Source organism: Loxodonta africana, chromosome 14 (assembly GCF_030014295.1).
Source record: "Loxodonta africana isolate mLoxAfr1 chromosome 14, mLoxAfr1.hap2, whole genome shotgun sequence".
NCBI classification, from domain to species: Eukaryota; Metazoa; Chordata; class Mammalia; order Proboscidea; family Elephantidae; genus Loxodonta; species Loxodonta africana.
Genome location: NC_087355.1, coordinates 74,556,956 through 74,579,586, shown reverse-complemented (window position 1 = coordinate 74,579,586; position 22,631 = coordinate 74,556,956). Strand labels below are relative to the sequence as shown.

The window sequence follows — 22,631 nt, the reverse complement described above, 5'->3', positions numbered from 1 at the left end:
TGGTCTGGGAATCTCCACCCTGAAGACCACTACTCTACATCATCTGGCCCTTGCTAGTCCTTTCATAACCCAGACTGCTTCCTCCTTAGGGTCTTCATACTTACTGGCTAGACGGACAAGAATGCCAGTGATCAAGATAAGTAATAAAAATAAGGAAGGGTCAGTTTTAAGTCTCTGTTGCCTATAAAATAAAATTCAAAATCTAAAGCAATGTATCCAAACTTTCTACGATACCATGTAAACACGATAAACAAGTGAAACATTCATTCCATACAACTGTAACTACTCTATATTCCAGAATAAATACAACCCATGTCTGTCACAACCCTTTTCAGGATGACATTTGTTTTTCTCTACACATTCATTCATTCTTTTAACAATTTCTAGTCTTACAACAGATTTCATTATTTACAAAGATATAGCCATTTTTCCCTTTCAAGAAAACTTCAATCTAAATAAGGGAATTGAATAAGTATACAAATATTAATAACAGAAGCTTGGAAGAAAACAAGTGCCATCTTAGACAAATAAACCAAGTAGAATGGAGTTCAAAAAAAAAAAGAAAGAGATTACGCAGACCCATTACTATGAGGCTCAAAATAGGAAGTGATGGCACACATAACTGAGGGAAAAGTAAGCTTCACGGAAAAGAAGTCGCTTAAACTGAACCATAAAGAACATTTAGGATTTAGAAAGGTAGAGATTATAAGAGGAGAGCATTTCAGATGAAGGAAACAGTAAGATGATGGTGAATTTTATGTGTCAACTTGGCTAGGCTGCAATTCTCAGTGGTTTGGCCAGACACTCAACTGGCTGCTGTTCTCTAATATAATGTAATGCAATGACTTTCCACGATGTGATCTGATGGGATCAACCAATCAATTGAAAAGGAGTTTCCTTGGGGGTGCGGTCTGCCACTAGAATATACATAGATATTCTGGCAGAACTTTCTCTTTTTACCATGTACTCTTCTCATCGCCTGACCTATTAATCTTGGGAACGTAGGCCTGCAGAAGTCTCTGATCTGCTGCCAACTGACAGATATCGGGACATAAGCCTGCAGAAGTCTCTGCCTGCCGCCTAATCTACAGATTTTAGACCTGCCTACCGTACAACTGCATGAACCAAACCATTGAAGTAAATCAATCAATCTCTCTCTCTCTCTCTTTGTATGTATACACACACATATACCAAAAAAAAAAAAAAAATCAAACCTGTTGCTGATTCATCTCAACGTATATACATACACATACATACATACGTACATATACGTATACGTATACATATATACGTAGCCCTGGTGGTACAGTAGTTAAGCATTCAGCTGCCAACCAAAAGGTTCAGAGTTTGAATCCATCAGCCACTCCTTAGAAACCCTATGGGACAGTTCTATTCTATCCTATAGGGTAGCTATGAGTCAGAATTGACTCAATGGCATCGGGTTTTATACATACGTATGTACACATACACATACATACATATATATACACACACACATATACATCTCACTGGTTTTGCTCTTCTAAAGAACCCAAACTAAGACAATGAGACAAGGCCATAAGGAAGTAAAGCATGACATGAAATCACTTTGACAAAGTGGTACAAATGGAAAGGCAAGTAGATTTCTTTCGAAGCCATAGCGTAGAGGTTCTTAAAGAATACATCCAGTTACGTCTGGGGGTGGTCAAATGGGACTTTAAATGTTATCAGTTTTTTTAATTGTATCATAAAAATCAAAACTGAAGCAAACATGACAAAACATTACAGATGTTGAAATCTGGGAGATGGGAACAAGGATTCTCACTGTATTATTTCTGAAACTTTCTGTGGTTTTAAAGTTTCTCAGAGACAAAATATGACGGAAAAACCAATGATAATTTTTCAACATTTGAGTTTTAGTAAAAGAGAATGTTTATTTGTAACCTCACTTTATTATACCAAACAAATTGAGACTGTTTGCAGTATGTGTGTATATAGAGAGAGACATGCATGCAATAAGATGGAAAAACATAAATTCATAAAAATCAAGACCAAAGAGTTGAGGGAGTCAACATGGAGCTATAGACAGAAGCACCATGACACCCCTCTGAAGCAAAGACCCAAAAAAATAAGCAAAACAGATACAAACATCAATTCTGGTACCCTAAGCATCAAATGAAGGGATAAAGAACTAGATCAAGCACCAAATGGAAGAAGAAACTGACAGAGAATGAGGAGAGTTACAGAGTGGAGGTCCCCTGCCAGCTAACAAGGCACGGATTCACCATCCTGGAGCACAGTCACCAACAAACTTGGATAGGATGCACAGGAAGACAACTTTACGGAGCTCCCAACAGGAGACACAGCACCTGCTCCACACATCACATTCTCTCCTTTCCCTCCTGAAACAATGGAAGACACGATCTGTGAAATTGAAGACAAATCCTTGCATACCACTTGAGGAAAAATCAGAAGAGAATGAAGAAAATCTAAGAAATAGGTGAGACACAATCAAAAGCAAAAATTTGCATGCGATCAGATTCCCAGAACGAGGGGAGAAAATGGAAAACACAGAGAGATCTGCTGACAGAAAACTTCCCTAATATCATGAAAGATGAAAAGTTAACCATTCAAGAAGCTCAACAAACCCCATATAGGATAGACACCAAAACATATCATAATCACATTTGCCAAAATCCAAGACAAAGGAAGAATGCTGACAGCAACTCAAGAAAAACAAAAAGTCACATACAAAGGGGAAACAATAAGACTAAGCTCTGATTACTCAGCAGAAACCATGCAGGCAAGAAGACAATAGGATGACATACATAAAACCTTGAAAGAAAAAATAGCCAACCACGAATAATATATCCAGCAAAACTCTCACTCAAATATGATGGTGAAATTAGGACACTTCCAGATAAACAGAAGTTAAAGGAATATGTAAAAACCAAACCAAACCTACAAGAATTATTAAAGGAAGTCCTTTGATTAGAGAACAAACAACATCAAACAACCTGAATGTAGGACACAGGACAGCATCAGCCAGATACCACCTAGGTAATGGACTGTAAAGAATAAAACAAAACCAAAAGATTTACAACAGGGAACCAAAGACGTCAATCTGTACATAACAACAACGTCCGAACAATAAAAGGCGGAATAAACGGTGCAAGTACATAACTTTCAAATGAAGAGGAAGTAAAGGCAATATCAGCTAATAAAAGACTGGCCCAAACTTAGTAAGACGGGACAAATTTCAGGGTAATCACAAAGAAAGTTGACAAACCTACTGATCAAAATAAAGAAGAAAAACGAAGTCTAAGAAAACACAATATCTATAGAAACTAAAAGAAAATCCACAAACAAAAAGAACTCAGCACAATAGAGTAACAGGAACAAAGAAAAAGTTAGCAACACACAACAAAGCACTTCAAAATGACAGCATAGACTCACACCTATCAATAATCACACTGAACATAAATGGCTTCGCTGCACCCATAAAGAGATAGAAGAGTGACAGAATGGACTAAACAAAGGACCCTTCAGTATGCTGTCTACAAGAGACATGGCTTAGACACAAAGACATAAATATATTAAAAACTAAAAGATGGAAAAAAAAATTTCAAGCAAACATCAACCACAAAAGAGGAGTGGCAATACTAATCTCAGATAAACTAGCTCTAAAACAAAATCCATCATAAAAGACAAGGAAGGCCATTATATGATCACTAAAGGGACAATTCACCAAGTGGACATTGCCATAATAAATAGTTACCCACCCAATGATAGGGCTCCAAAATATATAAAACAAACTCTAACAGCACTGAAAAGAGAAAATGACAGTTCCACAATAGTAACAGACTTCAACACACCACTCTCGGTAAAGGACAAAACATTTAGAAAGAAACTCAACAATAATACAGAAGATCTGAAGGCCACAACCAACCAACTTGACCACATAGACATATACAGAACACTCCACCCAACAGCAGCAAAGTATACATAATTTTCTAATACACACGGAACCTTCTCCAGAATAGACCACAACTTAGGCCACAAAGCAACTCTGAACAAAACCCAAAACACTGAGATAATACAAAGCATCTTCTCTGATCACAATACCATAAAAGTAGAAATAAGTAACAGGAAGAGCAAGGAAAAAAAAAATCAAAAACTTTGAAACTTAGTAACATCTTGATTAAAAACCACTGGGTAATAGAAAAAATCAAAGATGGAATCCAAAAATTTCCAGAATCAAAGGAGAATGAAAACACATCATATGAAAACTTTTGGGACACAGCAAAGGCAGTGCTCAGGGTCAACTCGTAGCAATAGACACACACATCAAAAAGAAGGAACAAATGTTAGCTCTACAACTATACCAAATAGAAAGAGAACAGCAAAAGAAGCCCATAGCCACCACAAGAAAGAAAATAATAAAGATCAGAGCAGAAATAAATGAAATAGAGAACTGAAAAACTATAGAATCAACAAAATCAAAAGCTGGTTCTGTGAAAGGATCAACAATGTCGACAAACCACTGGCCAAACCAAAAAAAGAAAAACAGGAGAGGAAGCAAATAAACCAAGTAAGAAATGAAATGGGGACATTACAACAGTCCCAACTGAAATAAAAAGGATCATAACACAGCACTATGAAAAAACTGCACTCCAACAAATTTGAAAACCTAGAGGAAAAGGGCAAATTTTTAGAAACACACTACCTACCTAAAATAATGCAAACTGAAGTAAAAAATCAGAACAAAACTATAACAAGAGACTGAAAAGTTAATTAAAAAAAAAAAAAAAGCCAGGCCCAGATGGCTTCACAAGAGAATTCTACCAAATATTCAAAGAAGAACTCACATCAGCACTACTCAATTATTTCAGAGCATAGAAAAGGAAGGGATACTTTCAAATTCATTCAACGCAGCCAGCAGAATCCTGACACAAAACCAGGCACAGACATCACAAAAAAAGAAAATTACAGATCAATATCTCTCATGAATACAGATGCAAAAATTCTTAACAAAATTCTAGCCAATAGAATTCAGCATCATTAAAAAAAAAAAAAAAAACCACGCACTCCTACCAAGTGGGATTCATACCAGGTACGCAAGCATTATTCAACATTAGAAAATCAATGTAATACACCACACATACATAAAACAAAAGAAAAGAATCATATGATCATCTTAATCAACACAGAAAAGGCATTTGATAAGGTCCAATAACCCATTCCTGATAAAAATTCTCAATAAAATAGGAACAGAAGGAAAATTCCTCAACATAATAAAGGGCATCTACACAAAACCAATAGCCAGCATCATTCTCAATGCAGAGAGGCAAAAAACATTCCCCCTGAGAACAGGAACAAGGCAAGGATGTCATCACCACTCTTATTTAACATTGTGCTAGAAGTCCTAGCTAGAGCAATAAGGCAAGAAAAGGAAATAAAGGGCATCCAAATTGTTGAGGAAGAAGTAAAATTATTCCTAATCGCAGATTATATACTATACATAGAGAGACCCCACAAGAAATCCACTGGAACTAACAGACTCAGCAGAGTAGCAGCATATACGTTAAACACAGAAAAATCAGTTGGATTCCTACACACCAATAAAGAGAACTACAAAAAGGAAATCAGGAAAATAAACCCCCTAAAAAAAATTAAATACTTAGAAATAAATCTAACCAAGGATGTGAAAGGCCTATATAAAGAAAACTACAAAACACTACTGCAAGAAACCAAAAGAGATCTACATAAATGAAAAACATACTATGATCATGGAGAGGTAGACTTAACATTATGAAAACATCAATTCTACTCAAAGCAATCTACAAATACAATGCAATCTCGATCCAAATTATAACAGCATCCTTTAACGAGACGGAAAAACTAATCATTAACTTTATATGGAAAAGAAAGAGGCCCCAGATAAGAAAAGCATTATTGAAGAAGAAGAAGAAAGTATGAAGCCTCACACCATCTGACCTCAGAACCTACCGTACAGCTACGGTAGTCAAAACAGCCTGGTACTGGTACAACGACAAACACACTGACCAATGGAACAGAATTGAGAACCCAGATGTAAATCCATCCACCGATGATCACCTGACCTTGGACAAAGGCCCAAAGTACATTAAATGAGGAAAAGATGGTCTTTTTAACAAAAGGTGCTAACAAAACTGGATGTCCATCTGTAAAAAAAAAATGAAACAGAACCCATATCTCACACCATACACACACACTAATTTAAAATGGATCAAAGATCTAAATATAAAACCAAAAACTATAAAGATCATGGAAGAAACAATAGGTTTAGCCCTAGGAGCTAAAATATAAAACCAAAAACTATAAGGATCATGGAAGAAACAATAGGTTTAGCCCTAGGAGCCCTAATACACATCATAAATAAGATACAAATCATAATGAACACACAAACACCAGAAGATAAGCTAGATAAATGGGATTTTCTAAAAATTAAGCACTTATACCTACCAAAAGACTTCATCAAAAAAGAGAACCTAAGACTGGGAAAAAATTTTTGGCTATGACAAATCTGAAAAAGGTCTAATCTCTAAAATCTATAGGAAAATCTTACACCTCTACAACAAAAAGACAAATAATCCAATTAAAATATGCACAAAGGATATGAACAGACACTTCACCAAAGAGGACATTCAAACAGCTAACAGACACGAGAAATGCTCGTGATCACTAGCCATTACAGAAATGCAAATCAAAACGACGAGATACCATCTCACCCCCGACATTGGTGGCACAAATCAAAGAAACAGAAAATAACAAATGCTGGAGAGGCTGCGGGGAGACTGAAACTCTTGTGAACTGCTAGTGGGAATGCAAAATGGTACAACCATTTTGGAAAATGATATGGTGCTTCCTTGAAAAGCTAGAAATAGAAATACCAAAAAATCCAGGAATCCTACTCCTAGGAATATATCCTAGAGAGGTAAGAGCCATCACATGAATAGACATATGCACACCCATGATCACTGCAGCATTATTCACAACAGCAAAAAGATAGAAAAGTCCTAAGTGCCCATCAATAGATACATGGATAAACATACTGTGATACATACACACAATGGAATACTATGCAACGATAAAAGGCATTGATGAATCTGCGAAGCATCTCACAACATTGATGAATCTGGAGGGCATTATGCTGAGTGAAACAAGTCAATCACAAAAGGACAAATACTGCTGAGACCACTACTATAAAAACTCATAGAAAGTTTAACACAGAAAGAAACAATCTTTGATGGTTACGAGGGAGGGGAGGGGAGGGGAGGGATGGGGAAAGAAAAACACTAACTAGACAATAAACAGAGAAATGATTGAAGTGATCAAAGCTTATATTTCACTGGGATCCACGATCAACACCCATGGAAGCAGCAGTCAAGAAATCAAACAACGCATTGTAGCATTGGGCATTGGGCAAATCTGCTGCAAAAGACCTCTTTAAAGTGTTAAAAAGCAAAGATGTCACTTTAAGGACTAAGGTGCGCCTGACCTAAGCCACAGTGTTTTCAATAGCCTCATATGCATGTGAAAGCTGGACGATGAATAAGGAAGACTGAAGAAGAACAAAGGCCTTTGAGTTGTGGTGTTGGTGAAGGGTACTGAACATACCATGGACTGCCAAAAGAACAAACAAGTCTGCCTCTTAAGAAGCACAGTCAGAACGCTCCTCAGCAGCGAGAATGACGAGGCTTCGTCTCACATACTTCGGACACTTTATCAGGAGGGACTAGTCCCTGGGGAAGGGACTAGAGGAGGGTCATTGAAAAAAAGGAAGACCCTCAACAAGATGGACTGACACAGTGGCTGCAACAACCGGCTCAAGCAAAACAACTATCACGAGGATGACACAGGACCAGGCAGTGTTTTGTTCAGTTGTACACAGGGTCACTATGAGCAGGAACCAACTCGATGGCACCTAACAACAACAGACAACAGATAAGTGGTAACTTTGGTGAAGGGTAATGCAGTACATTGGTCAGCACAACTTGACCAATGCAAAGTAACAGAAACATCACAGACACGTCCAAACTACCTGAGACCAAGTTACTGGGCTGAGAGCTGGGGACCATGGTCTCGTGGAACATCTAGCTCAACTGGCATAGCACAGTTTATAAAGAAAATGTTTTGCATCTACTTTCATGAGTAGCCACTGAGGTCTTAAAAGCTTGTACACGGCCATGTAAGATACTTCTACTGGTCCCACTCTATCTGGAACAAGGGAGAATGAAGAAAACCAAAGACACAAGGGAAAGATTAGTCTAAGGACTAATGGACCACAACTACCACAACCTCCCCCAGACTACGTCCAGCACAACCATATGATGCCCAGCTACCACCACTAACTGCTCTGACAGGGGTCACAACAGAGGGTCCTGGACTGAGATGGAGAAAAATGTAAAACAAAATTCAATCTCACAAAAATGGCCAGACTTAATGGTCAGACAGAGACTAGAGAAATGCCAAAAGTATGAGCCCTGGACACCCTTTTAACTCAGCACTGAAGTCCCTACTGAGGCTCACCCTTCAGCCAAAGATTAGACAGGCCTATAAAACAAACAATAACACACATAGTTCGACCACGTATATGAGACTAAATGGGCACACCATCCCAGGGGCAAGGATGGGAAGGCAAGAGGGGACAGGAAAGTTGGATGAATACAAATGGGGAACCTGAGGTCAAAAAGAGGAGCGTGTTGACATGACGTAGGGTTCTCAACCAATGTCACAAAACAATATGTGTATTAATTGTTCAGTGAGAAACCAATTTGCTCTGTAAACTTTCACTTAAAGCCCAATTAAAAAATAAAAACAGATAAAATGGAAAACCAAGTACATGAGAAAATTAGAACACAGTCATGCAGGCTTTAGGATTATATACAGTATTATACTTGCAACACACGTATGACTGTGAGCTTCCTTACAAAACAAAAATGAAAGTTTTAGAATTTTCTTTCCCCATAAAGAAAAAGTACACCAGCTTAGAAAAAATACAGCTTTCTATGGCAATGGAAATGCTGTATGTGTGTCCTCAGCACCTAGAACAGTATATCTCTCCAAAACTGTAACAGGGTCATACTGAAAAACATCCTCAATAATATGCTTACAATCAATGCAGTAATAGCAAGTTTCCCAGGATTGTTTCCTATTCCACAGTGTAAGCTAAGACAGGATAGTCATGACAGAGACCAGTTAGGTACCCACTAAGCCCATTTCCTCTTTAACCATTCACACAGCTAGACCCCATTTTGCAGCCTTCCTTGCAGTTAGGTGTGGCCATTTGATTGAATTCAAGCCAATGAAAAATGTAAGCCATTTCCAGGCCCTGCCCGTGAAACCCACATTTTCCCCATACTCTTTTCCATTTGAGAGCTTGACACAGGCAAGCACCGTGGCCTAAGAAGCTTTATGTTGATAGAGAATTACTAGATGAAAGGAGCCTGGGACCCTAAATCACTGCATGGAGGAAATCTGCTCACCAGACAGGTTCTACGTGTGAAAGAAACAAACTTCAATTGTGCAAAGCCATGTAGATTTGGGGGCTTCCCTGGTATAGCACCAACTGTCACACAAAAAACACAATCCTTCAAGGACCAGAATGATCTAAGTATTCAGTTTTCCAGTCAATCTTGATTCTAGGGTAAGCCTAAACTATCTACAGCAGCACTGCCCAATAGAACTTTCTGTGATGATGGAAATGTTCTATAACCTGCACTCTCTAATGTGATGGCCACTGGCCACATGTGGATACTGAGCACTTGAAATGTGGCTAGTGTGACCAAGGAACTGAGTTTTTAATCTTATTTAATTTCAATTAATTTAAATTTAAATAGCCACCTGTGGCAAGTGGCTACCATACTGGACATCACAGATTGAGCGGCATGGTTATAAAATTGTACTATATGAACCACAGTTAAATAACAGGGCCAAACCCACAGTATAAGCAGGATGTATCTTCCTGGAATATCACTTTCGCTTAGAGATAATAGGAAACATGTCTGTATTAAAATATTTATTAGCTACACTGTGGAGGCAATATAGAATAGCAATTAAACATGCAGCCTCTGGAGCCAGGCTGTCTGAGTTAGATGACTGGTTTTGCCTATACACCCTGGACATTGTGTAAAACCAACATAAGACTCTGAAAGGTGGAAAGAAGAAGGCAGACTGGCTAGGAGCAGGAGAGCTGAAGAACACAGTGGTGAGTTCCTTGGGTTTTCTTTTTGCCTCATTATCCCAGACTGGGTGGTTGAGCACCCAATAACCCAGGCAGGACAACAACACAGACAAAAAAAAAAAAAAAATCCCAAGAATAGCTTGCTCTTTCTAACCAAAGAAGCAAGAAAGGGGCGGCCTAGAAAGCCAAAACAGGAGCCCTGGAGGCACAACAGTTAAGCGTTCAGCTGCTAACCTGAAGGCTGGCTGTTTGAACCTACCCAGCCATTCCACAGGAGAAAGAACTGGCGATCTGCTTCTGAAAAGATTAAAAAAAAACCGCCAAGAAAACCATACGGGGCAGTTCTACTCCGGCACATGGGGTCGCTATGAGTCAAAAATCAACTCGACAGCACCTAACAACAACAGCAGCAAGCCAAACTTTTAGACAATTGCTCTACTCTAGGTAAACACCACAAAAACACACAAACAACAACAAAAACTCTGCAGCCTCAACCCCATCAGCAAAGGCTTAGGCTTTCGCCCTTGCTGGGCTGTAACGAGGCACTCCTCCGGGCACAGCCTCAGAGAAGGCTTAGTGGGATGCTGGAACTTTCATGCCTGCATAGCCTTTCTTCCCCCTTCCTGCTGTGTCAGTGGACACTGTCTGAGGAGCCTGTATGTCCACCCCAACCTCTGCCCTGCTGGTGTCAGAGGAAGCCTAGAGGGCAGCCAAGACTTTCATCTACCACCTAGGGGTAACACGGCCGTCCCCCAACTCCCACGGTGAAGGCTATGTGGAGAGCAGTAACAAGGCACCGTACCCCTCCCAGCCACGGTGGTACCGGGGAGTCCTAGCAGGGAGCTTGCACTCCCACCCCTTCACAGTCATAACAAGACTGAGTGGGGAACTGGACTTTCAATACCATCCAGCAGTAACAAGCCACTGTTCCTTCCCTCAGCAGCTCAGTGTCACAGAAGGCCTATTAAAACAGAAAATCTAAATAACATACAGCATTTCATAATATAATACCCAAAACGTTCAGGATTCAATCCAAAGTCACTAGTGATACCAAGAAGTGCTAAACCTCAACCTGAATGAGAAACAACCCACAGACACCAACACCAAGATGACACAGATGTTAGAGTTATCGGACAGAGATTTTAGAGTGGCCATCGTAACAATGCCGAAAAAAGCAATTATAAACAAGCTTATAACAAATAAAAAATCTGAAAGTCACAGCAAATAAATGTAAGATATAAAGACAATCCAGATGAAAATTTTACAACTAAAAAAAGTTCAATAATCGGAATAAATATCTCAACGGATGGACCCAACTGCAGAACGGTGACAACAGACAAAAGAATCAATGCAACTGAAGACAAGAATAGAAATTAGCCAATCTCGACAACAGAGAAAAATAGACTGAGGGGAAAAAAAAAAGAACAGAGCCTCAGGGACACATGGGACTATACGAAAGTATCTAACATTCATCTCATTGGAGTCCCAGAGGAGAGGAAAAAGTGCTCAAAGAAATAATGGCTGAAAACTTCCCAAATGTGACAAAAGACATAAACCTACAGTTTCAAGAATCTGAGTGAACCACAAACAAGACAAAAACTCAAAAACTAAACCCATTACTGTCCAGTCAATTCCAACTTATGAAGATCCCATGTGTTACAGAGTAGAGCTGCTCCATAGGGTTTTCTTGGCTGTAATCTTTATGGAAGCAGATCACCAGGCCTTTTTTCTGTGGTGCTGTTTAGTGATTTTAATGGTTTCAAACCACCAACCTTTAGGCTAGTGGTTGAAAGCTTAACCACTTGTGCCACCTGGGGCGGGGGTCGGGGGAACTGGTCGCCCTGGAGTTGATTCCAACTCATACCACCGTAAGGTCAAAGAAATACCATCATGGCACATCATATCCAAACCTCAGAACACTAAAAACAAAGAATCTTGAAAGCAGTGAGAGAGAAACAAAACTTTTCCTATTAAAAAAAAAGAAGAAGCTAAATCCAGTGCCGTCAAGTCGATTCCAACTCATAGCAACCCTACAGGACAGAGTAGAGCTGCCCCCATAGAGTTTCCGAGGAGCACCTGGTGTATTCAAACTGCTGACCCTTTGGTTAGCAGCCATAGCACTTAACCACTACGCCACCAGAGTTTCCGCCTTTCTTATAGGGGAAAATAATTTGAAAGATAGGTTTCTCACCAGAAACCATGAAGGCCAGAAGAAAATGGCACAACAACTTCCAAGTGCTGAAAGAAAAGAACTGTCAACCCAGAGGTCTACGTCCAGCAAAAATGTCCCTCAGGAATAAAGGGGAAATCAAGACATTCTCAAGCAAGGCTTGGAACCAGTGAACAATCACCTGGGGATCTATAAAAATCACCTGGGGATGTTGCTAAACTGTGGATTCTGATTCTGGCTATCACAGGTGGAAATGCAAATTTTCAGCAGGCTTCACACCAGAACGAACCGGTTCAAGGCCCTGTTATTAAGTGGAGGAAAGCTAAGAGAATCTGTCACCAGCAAACCTACCCTACAAGAATGACTAAAGAAAAAGTTCCCGAAACAGAAAGGAAATGATAAAAGAAGAGGTCCTGGAACACCAAGAAGAAAGAACAATGGAAAGAGTAAAGACCAAAAAACTAAACCCACCGTGTCAAGTCGATTCGGACTCATAGAGACCCTATAATAAAAATAGGAGTAAATACAATAGAGCTTCCTTCTCCAACAGTGTGCCATAAAGTAGTTGTGGGCGCTTCCCTGTCACTATCGCTAATACTCACAACAATTTACGTAAGAGAAAAGGAAGCTGAAGCCCAAAGAGTTTATTTACTTGACTTGTCCAAGGCCGTGCTTGTAAAAAGTTAAAACCTGATTTATTTGGATCAAAAATTCGTGATCTTTTCCCCACACACTCAAGACTGAAGTTTGGAGAGACGGTGCCTAGGAAAGGGAGGTAAACTGCCCCAGTCTCACTGCGTGAAAAGAGCCAGGACCAAACCCAAGTCGACAGTTCCCGCTCAGGGCACGCGCAGAGCGCCCAGGAGCGAGGACACAACTCCCGCCACCCTCTCCACCGCCGACCCCGCTTTTGCCTTACCTGGCTGCCCGACCTATCTCCGTCCGGCTGCACCCTGACTTCCCATGACGGCACCCCACACCTTTCCTAACCCCCTTGCACTGCCCCTGAGAACGGCGAGCGAGCCCTTGCGTCATCAGCCGTCGCCGGAGCGTGGTCACGTGACGCCCCGCTCTGCCCGCCGCCCCTTTGGTCACGTGACGGCCAGAGGCTCCGGGAGCGGAAGCCGGGGTCAGTCCCGCTGGCTGTACCAGGCTGGGGATCTAAGGGGACCCTTGCGTAGGGGGAGCGGAGGTCGCGAGTCCGTGTGCGACTGCCGGCCCTGAATGAGCGCCACTGGCGCGGCCCTAGTGACAGGTGAGTCGGGCGAGGTGCGCGCGCCCTCCTCTGCACGTTTCCTCTTCCCGTCCTCCGTCCCGGCGCTGGGCCACCCTGGCCGAGGGGGATCTGCGGCGTCGGGGTGGGGGGTCTGGAGGGAGGGCCCTAGGGCCGAGGACTTGGCGGCAGCAGGTGGCTGGGGGCTGCAGTCCAGGCTCTTCATTTCCACTTTGATGGAAAAAATGTTGCACATTCCTTTGGCGCTTTAGGAAGCGATGTTTCCATGCTGGGCTCCTATCTGATTCTTCCAAGTTCTACGGAGCAGTGCCGTGCGAACGTCATAATTCTTTTTACTCTCAAGAAAAATGAGTGGCTGGTGAGAACTTTTACAGCCTAACGGACCAGGATTTGAATTCTAGTTCTGTGATGGACTGGATTTGGGCAAATCACTGCCCCTCTCTGCACCTTAATTTCCTCACAGGTGACATAATAGCGCCAAAGTCCTGTCCTTTGCATTTCGAAAAAAGAATTCTAGGCCTATGGTCTCACCATTAAAAAAAAAAAAAAATGTGACAGAGCCAGTAATGGAATCGGGTCTTCTAATTCGAAGTGCACTGTTCTTTCTCAAACATAGGTGATGGGAGGGAGGGGTGAGTTTTATTGCCTCTGCCCACAGTGAGGGACCCCCAGTTTTCCTTCACCTGGATTCATAAATCCGAGTAGAATGATCAGAGTCATTTCAGAACATTTCTGAAACAGATATGCCTGTCACTGTCATCTTGGTCAGCAACCACTATATTTTGTTTTTGATAATGGATTTGTGGAAACCAGTGCTTCCTTCTTTATGGAACTGAGGTTTTGTGAAATGATAAAAATAGACATCATCCTTTGTCCTCTGAGTAGGGTAAACAGTAGTTTGTCTCAGAATAATTTAATTTTCTTCAGAATTTCGGTTCTGTACTCATGATGTGATGATGCCAACCTTTCTTCATGAAAGCGTGCTGTCTTTTGTCTAGGAGTACTTTCCAAACTGAAAAGCCCAGCTTTGTGCCACATTCTTAAAAATAAAGTTACAACCTCTTTTCTGGATGACTTGTAAAAAAAACTTAGAAAATTGAGTGGACTCTGGTTCTTTTTTACACTAGTAGTAATGCAGCCTATATTGAGTAAAACGGTCTTTATGAATTTCCTTCATCTCTAGCATCAAGAGAACCCCTCAAAGGCTGGTTATAGACAGCTTTTTCTACAGTTTTTATTTTCACCATACTCTGTGGTTGTTAGCTGCCATCGATTGGACCCCCGACTCAAGGCAAGCGCGTGTGCAGTGGAACAGAATGCCCACTTTTGTGCCATCCACATGATTGCCTGGGGGTAAGGCCATTGTGATCCGTAGGGTTTTCGTTGGTTACTTTTCAGAATGGCCGGGCCTTTCTTCCTAGTCCATCGTAGTCTAGCAGCTCTACTGAAACCTGTTCAGCATCACAGCAACACCCAAACATCCACTGACGGATGATGGCTGAGCGTGAGGTGCATCGGCAGGGAATCAAACCTCGATTTCCCACACGGAAGGCGAGAATGCTACCGCTGAACCACTGCCCCTTCTGTAAAGTTTCCTAACTCTGAGATGGAGGCAAGGTGTTTGGGCATCTTGAATGATGGTTCTTAGGTTCTGTTCTTCAGGGCCAGTTTTTCTGTCAACAGTGGGGGCTGTTTCCCAGATACTCTAGCTAAAGAATAATTTGTGCAAATTGTGGTAATTTCATTTGTTAACATGAAAAATCGAACTAGTGCAGATGACATGGTCTAGTACATGGTAATGTAACTAAGTGATTTCCTTCTTTCAGTTAATCTTGTTTTAGCTTGTTCAAAAATTTAGCTAGAGATGCTAGCAGTGTTGGGGAAGGAAAACTCAACTGTTCTTCGTGAGTTGGGGCAGATTACAGGCACTTCCCTGAAAGGGCATTAAATATAACCATATCTTGCTTTTATATTAAAAAAGTCAAGATAAACATTTGTTTTTTAGAATTTTAGAGAAGGTGATTAACCTATATATTAAAGGTCCATAACATTTCTCTCACTGTTGCCAAACATTTATTTTCCTATTCTCCTACTAATGTTGTTCTGGAAATTGGCTACGTTGTAGTTCTTGGGTTAGGGCATAAGGATTAAAACAAGAGATTGACATGCAAAAGTCTTATGTCATTATCCCAGTTAGTTTTGTTTTGAACTTGAGGCGTCAGCTTCTCTGAGTATGTACTTGAAGGTGCTGAGTGTGTCTGTTTGTCTGCTTGTTGGGAAGGAGTGAGGAAGAAAGTAGTTAACTTGATTTGTTTTAAACTGCTCCAGGGCCCCACTGTTGGCCCTATCTCGTTATCCACAACCAGGTAGCAGTTAGACCTGTTAACTATCGCTTGCCCCTCTCTGAATGTGTCTAGAGTTTTCATCCTGCTGAGACCTGGTTTAGTTTGGTGTTCTTCAGAGGACCCTCCACAGGGGACTGTTTTGCCCGTTGTCTTTTGTTTTTCCCTTTTCCTCTCTCATTTTCCATGCCAGTCCATATCATTGCAGAAAATTAAGTTCTCCTTCAGAATTTACTGAAATTCAGCCTGTTAGCGATCAGTGTGGTTTAACAAGCAAACATCACAGAGAAAACGAAAAGGATTTGTTAAAAATCCATGCCTTATGTGTATTATAGGATGCCGTCATGAGAGCTCTAGACAGCCTAGTGGCTTCTCATATCTCCTTGCTCTCAAACTCAACCCCATCCACCTTTCCTGATCTCTCCTTCTGTCCTTTGCTCACTAGGCTCCAGCCACATCAGCCGTCTTACTGTTCCTTAAACACATCAAGCACATTCCTGTCCTGAGGCCTTTGCACTTTTAATCCCTACCTGGAATGCCATTCACCCAGATAATTATTACTGCTCCAAAATTTAGTTATTTAAGACAACAATTACTTATTATCTCACATTTTCTGTGTTTAGAAAGCCAGGGTATGACTTAGCCCAATACCTTGGCCTCAGGGATTCTTCTGAAGGGTGCAGTCAAGCTGAGCATGGGCTCACATCTGAAGGGTCTCACCTGAAGGCTCAACTGGGATTGTGGGAACCCATTTCCAAGCTCACTCCTGTGATCGTTGGCAGGCCTCAGTCCCTGTCACATGAGCCTCTCCAAAGGCTGTCTCACAACATGGCAATTTGCTTCCCCTGTGGCAAGCAAGCTACAGAAGATACCCAAGCCAGAAGCCACAATCTTTTTTGTAATTTTTGTCATCTTGCCACATTCTGGTTTTATGTACAGTGTAGTCACTATTTCAGCATTCAGTATTTGAGTCCATGTGTTATAAGACTGCCTGTGGAAATAAAAGATGGTATTGACATAAAAATGATAATGAGCTGACTACTTTTATTCAAATATTCCTGGCCAATGATGTCTGTGAGGTCAAATGCTTATCTTTGCTAGCTATTTCCTAATGGTTAATATCATATGTATAGAGTACAATACCAGTGCAGAGTGAAAGTGCAAATGTTGCAAAAGACACAGGCTTCCATGAACTTGACAAATGATGACCTAGCTAAATTAACAATAGAGACAAGAAATACAGCAAAGATGGTGACAAAAATGATTGGGAGAGCCTTTGAGAAGAAAATGATGCCTTGAAACTTTTGGGCAAAAATTACCATTTAAAGGTCAGGCTATGAAAGTCCACTCTGAAGTACAGGATATTGTATTATCAAATTGACAGTTTTGGTGAAATCATGTACTCCCCCAAAGTACCAGTTTTATATTACACAAAATTTAGAGTAAAATTACGATAAGAGGAAAAAGATTTTCTTTCTTTTTTTTTTTTTTTCTCTTATCAACTATGTACTAATTCTTTGGCCAAACCAAGTTGAGTTGATTTATTTCAGGGGACTATATGGTATACTTTCATAATTTTTAATTACATCACTTTTTTTTTGTTTTATAAAATGGAAGCATCCTATTTATGTTTCTGCATCTTTATTTTTCCCCTTAGTAATAGCTCTCAGAAATCCTCCAACTTAACCGGTGTAGTTCTAATTCCTACTTATTAATGGCTACTTAAATTCCAGTTGCCTTACTAATGGGTATTTACTTTGTCTTCAAATTTTGTAAGATGACTAACAATTCTGCAGGAAGCATCCTTGGACCTGTATCTTTATATGTTGCTGCTTTTATTTCTTGGCGTAGATTCCCAGGCATGAAATTACTAAGTCAAAAAGTGTGTATATTTTTAATTTCAGTAAGTATTGGTTCACTTTCTCAAGACTAATAATTCACATTTCCACCAGTAGTGTATTTCCCCAGTTCCTACCTGAAACAGATATTATTATACGTTTTAATCATTGCCAACCTAATGGAAGTAAAGTGGTTTTTGGCACTGGCTTTGATTTGTAGCTCCTTCACTGCCAGTGAACTAAGGATCTTTCGGACGGTTGTCTGTCATTGGGATTACTCTTCCCTGAACTCACCTTTTATATCTTCTGCCTGTTTCTCTGTTGGGTTATTTGCTCTCTTCTTGTCAGCTTGTGAGATCGCTTTGCATGTTTTAAAAATCAACCATCTGTCTGCCCTCTGCATTGCAAATTCATCGTTGTAATTCTTTGCCATAGGAAAAAAAAAATTTTAAGAAATTATGAACTTTATTTAATAATATTTTTTCAGAGGAATTTTTTTTAGTGTGTGAGTTAGGTGAAAGTTTACAGAGCAAATTAGTTCCTCATTAAACAGTTAATACACAGATTGTTTTGTGACATTGGTTGCCAACCCCACGATGTGTCAACACTCTCCCCTTCTCCATCTTGGGTTCTCTGTTTCCATTTGTCCAGTTGTCCTGTCCCTTCCTGTCTTCTCGTCTTTGCTTTCAGCCTGGTTTGCCCATTTAGTCTTGTATACATGATTGAACTATGAAGCACATCCCTCACATGTGTTATTGTTGGCCCTATAAACCAAAAAACCAAAACCAAACCCTCGGCCATCAAGTCGATTCCAACTCATAGCGACCCTATAGGACAGAGTAGAACTGCCCCATAGAGTTTCCAAGGACCGCCTGGTGCCGAACCTTTGGTTAACAGCCGTAAAATTTAACCGCTACGCCAGCAGGGTTTCTGTTGGCCCTATAGACCTGTCTAATCTTTGGCTGAAGGGTGGACCTTGGGAGTGATTTCGGTATTGAGTTAAAAGGATGTCTGGGGGCCATACTTTCGGAATTTCTCCAGTCAGGCCAGCAAGCCTGGGGTTTTTGTGTGTGTGTGTCTGAATTTTAATTTTGTTCTGTATTTCTACATTTTTCTCCTGCTCTGTTTGGGACTCTGTATTGTGATCCCTGTCAGAGCGGTCGGCGGTGATAATCAGGCACCGTCTAGTTGTGCTGGGCTCAGTCTGGTGGAGGTTGTGGTAGTTGTGGTCCATTAGTCCTTTGGACCAATCTTTCCCTCGTATCCTTGGTCTTCTCCTTTGTTCCAGCTGGGAGCCCTAGAAAAGTTTTTAAGTGTCATCTACTAAACTATGCCTTTTCTAACTTCTGGGTTTCCTTCTCTAGCCCTGATTTCCTAGACGATGCCACTTTCTTAAAGATCATCTATTATAAAAAGAATACTGTAGCCAAGATAAGATCAAGTAAAGGCTCCATGCTGACAGTGTAATGGCAGCTGCACCCAGTATTTCTTTATCTTGACCACACACTCAAGCACTTCACGTCTTTCTCTGACTTTTTCTTCAGGGCTTTTCTCCCAACAGTATTATAAGCAGCTGGAGGGGGCAGGCGTCACCTCTCATATCCCTCATGTTATTTTTTATGTAATTGTCATGTGCATCAATGCCAGGGAGTGAGTTAAGCACAGAGGATACAGAGGCGAATATCGTCATTTTATATTTATTTGCTGCAGTCTTCCACAAGATCAGTCTTTGTCAATCCTGGCTTTACATCAGAATCATCCAGGGAACTTGTTAAAAATAGAAGACTGCCTCTAACCTACTTCACCGCAAACCCCATGACCCCAGATGACACTGTGATTCAGCCAGGTTTGAGAACCGCTGCATTGCAATGTAGTTGCTTAAACATTGTTACATCCAGCCTGGCAGAGAGGTACTCAGCAAGGAGCGCTTGAATAAAGGAGAGCAATCCTTGCCTTCAAGAAATTGCAGGAGAACAACCTGTTAGCCATAGTGACAGTATCAGTATGCTAAGTGCTGTAAGCATTCTCATTCAGTGCTCCGGAATACAAGTAACCGATCCCAATGGCGGTGCTAAACGCCTGAGTGCTAAATTGTAGGAGAGGAGACTTGTGGACCGCTTTGATTTAGTATTTATAAACCATCTTCACGACATTTTGCAGAACCCAGCATCTGTATTTTTAAAAGGAGTCTTGAACGTGTTTATGCCATAACCCTGCAATTCCATCTCGAGGAAAGAATTGAACAAATGCCTTAAAATGTTGTACAGGGATGCTTCTCCCAGCTTCATTTAGATTGCTTGCAATTACTTGCTAATATAACAAACAGTACGGAAGAGGTTGTGCAATTGAGGGTACTTAGAACCACACGTGCCCAGTGGATCCTTCTCCCAAGCCAGGTCATCAGCAACATCACGTCTTTTCTTAAAGGGAGAAGTGTGTAAAGGATTGAAAAAGCCCAGAGTGCCACATGCAAAACATGAGTTCCATAGCAAAACTCTTTATTTATTGCAGTTTTTCTAGTAAGTTTGGAAGAAAAATTTCATGTATGTGTTACGTATGTATACACACATGCTTCCTTTAAAAATGATGACTTTCTTTTTTTTTTTTTTTTTAATTTTGGATACAGGTTCTTTGATGGAGCAGCTAGTCTATGAGCAGCCCTGGTTTCATTTCATGATCTTCAGGCTCCAGCCCTGAAGCCAACTAGACATCCCCACTGGTGAGGAGAGCAGCTGGCCACCCTCACTATGTTGGATTTTCTAGCTGAGAACAACCTCTGTGGCCAAGCAATCCTGAGGATTGTTTCCTGTGGCAACGCCATCATTGCTGAACTTTTGAGGCTCTCTGAGTTTATTCCTGCTGTGTTCAGGTTGAAGGACCGAGCCGACCAACAGAAATATGGTGATATCATATTTGATTTCAGCTATTTTAAGGTAATCTTCCTCGACTGCATTTTTACAACTGCCCTTTCTACTAAAACTGCTGTCTGGAAACCATGAGACTCTGAGAGATTAAGTAACTATGGAGAAAGAGTTGAAGAGGAAAGCTTTTGAACGAAACCTAGTATCAGTTACTAACTTGAAAATTGGACATAGATATTTTGGTTTTGTCGATTGTATAGAAGCCCTAACACAATATAAAATTAAAAAAAAAAAAAAGTAACTTTGAAATAATACATTTCACAGTGAAGTGCCCCAAGCTTAAATGCATGTTAATCTTGGTTACATTTCAAATCCATTTCCTTCAACAAGTTTTTATATCTAGGCTTCTGTTATCTTCATTACTTTCATTTGCTCTGCTTTACATTTTCTGATATCCCTTTTAAAGCATAAGAACAGTTTTTTAAAGGACTGTTTAGGCATTATGACCAGCAAGTATGCTTTTATTGACCTTTGCACATAACTCTGTTTCTCTTCTTAGGGTCCAGAGTTATGGGAAAGCAAACTGGAAGCTAAGCCAGAGCTACAGGATTTAGATGAAGAATTTCGTGAAAACAACATCGAAATTGTGACCAGATTTTATTTAGCATTTCAGAGTGTGCATAAATACATTGTAGACTTAAACAGGTATGATTCATTTAGTCATAGCTTCTTCTCGTTGTCAGTAGAGGAGAGGGAGAAGGGACACACTAGGACATGTGTGAGTAACTGTGCCACTTACTAGCTTACATCATACCAAATAATATGTGGCACTAGTCATCTTAAGTATTTCAGAATTTTATGATAATTTCCTTTGCTTGTGAGGTATCAGAATAATTTTGGTTTATACTAAGTCATATGGCTTTCAACCCGGTAGTTTATAATTGTGTTCTCAAGTATTAGGTATGAGAAGTAAAAAAATATATATATAGAAGTTTTTTTTGCAGTTAACTTCCTGTCTCTTCCACAGTTTTGTTTTTTTTTTTTTCTTTTTTCCGTTTTTATTGTGCTTTAGGTCAAAGTTTACAGCTCAAGTCAATCTCTCATGCAAAAATTCATACACACATTGTTAGGTGACATTGGTTGTGCCAGCATTGTCACAATGTGACAGCACACTCTCCCTTTCCACCCCGGGTTTCTTAGGTCCAGCCAGACAGCTCCTGTCCCTTCCTGCCTTCTCCTCCTGCCTCCAGGCAGGAGCCTCCGATTTGGTCTCTCGTATCTGATTGAACTAAGAAGCACACTCCTAATGAGTATTATTTTTTGTTTTATAGTCCAGTCGAATCTTTGTCTGAAGAGTAGGCTTTGGGAATGGTTTTAGTTCTGGGTTAATAGAGCATCCTGCAGCCATGGCTTCAGGGGTTCCTCCAGTCTCTGTCAGACCTTCAAGTCTTGCCTTTTTACATAAATTTGAGTTCTGCTGCACGTTTTTCTCCTGCTCCATCCGGGATTGTCTATTGTGTTCCCTGTCAAGGTGGTCATTGGTGGTAGCCAGGCACCGTCTAGTTCTTCTGGTCTCAGGCTGATGGAGTCTCTGATTTAGTGGACCTTTTGTCTCTTGGGCTAGTATTTTCCTTGTATCATTGGTGTTCTTCATTCTTCTTTGTTCCAAGTGAGTTGGGACCAATTGATGCATCTTAGATGGCTGCTCCCTAGCGTTTAAGACCCCAGACACCACACAGCAAAGTGGAATGTGGAACATTAATAAACTTTGTTCTGCCAATTGACCTAGATGTCTCCTGAAACGTGGTCCCCAGGCTCAGCCCCAGGTATTCTGTCCCTCAGAGTGTTTGATTGTGTTCAGGAAACTTCTTAGTTTTTGCTTTGGTCCAGTTATACTGACTTCGCTGTATTGTGTATTGTCCTTCCCTTCACCTACGATGATTCTTGTCTGCTGTATGGTTAGTGAATTTCCCTCCCTCTTC

The 22,631-nt window shown here is 40.6% G+C and overlaps 2 protein-coding genes across 2 annotated transcripts in view; one reads left to right on the top strand and one right to left on the bottom strand.

Annotated features, from left to right (window-relative positions):
• The window catches only part of NSMCE2 (NSE2 (MMS21) homolog, SMC5-SMC6 complex SUMO ligase), a 271,144-nt gene extending 257,724 nt beyond the window's left edge, over positions 1 to 13,420 (bottom strand). The window contains exon 1 of the mRNA XM_023545993.2: positions 13,294 to 13,420. The gene's annotated coding sequence lies outside the window, so the exon portion shown is untranslated. The remainder of the gene's footprint in view (positions 1 to 13,293) is intronic.
• A 50-nt stretch (positions 13,421 to 13,470) lies between these two features.
• WASHC5 (WASH complex subunit 5) overlaps positions 13,471 to 22,631 on the top strand; it is a 69,596-nt gene continuing 60,435 nt past the window's right edge. The window contains exons 1-3 of the mRNA XM_003408182.4: positions 13,471 to 13,629; positions 20,415 to 20,721; positions 21,209 to 21,354. Of these exons, the coding sequence (XP_003408230.2) occupies positions 20,536 to 20,721; positions 21,209 to 21,354 (332 nt within the window). The 5' untranslated portion in view covers positions 13,471 to 13,629; positions 20,415 to 20,535. The remainder of the gene's footprint in view (positions 13,630 to 20,414; positions 20,722 to 21,208; positions 21,355 to 22,631) is intronic.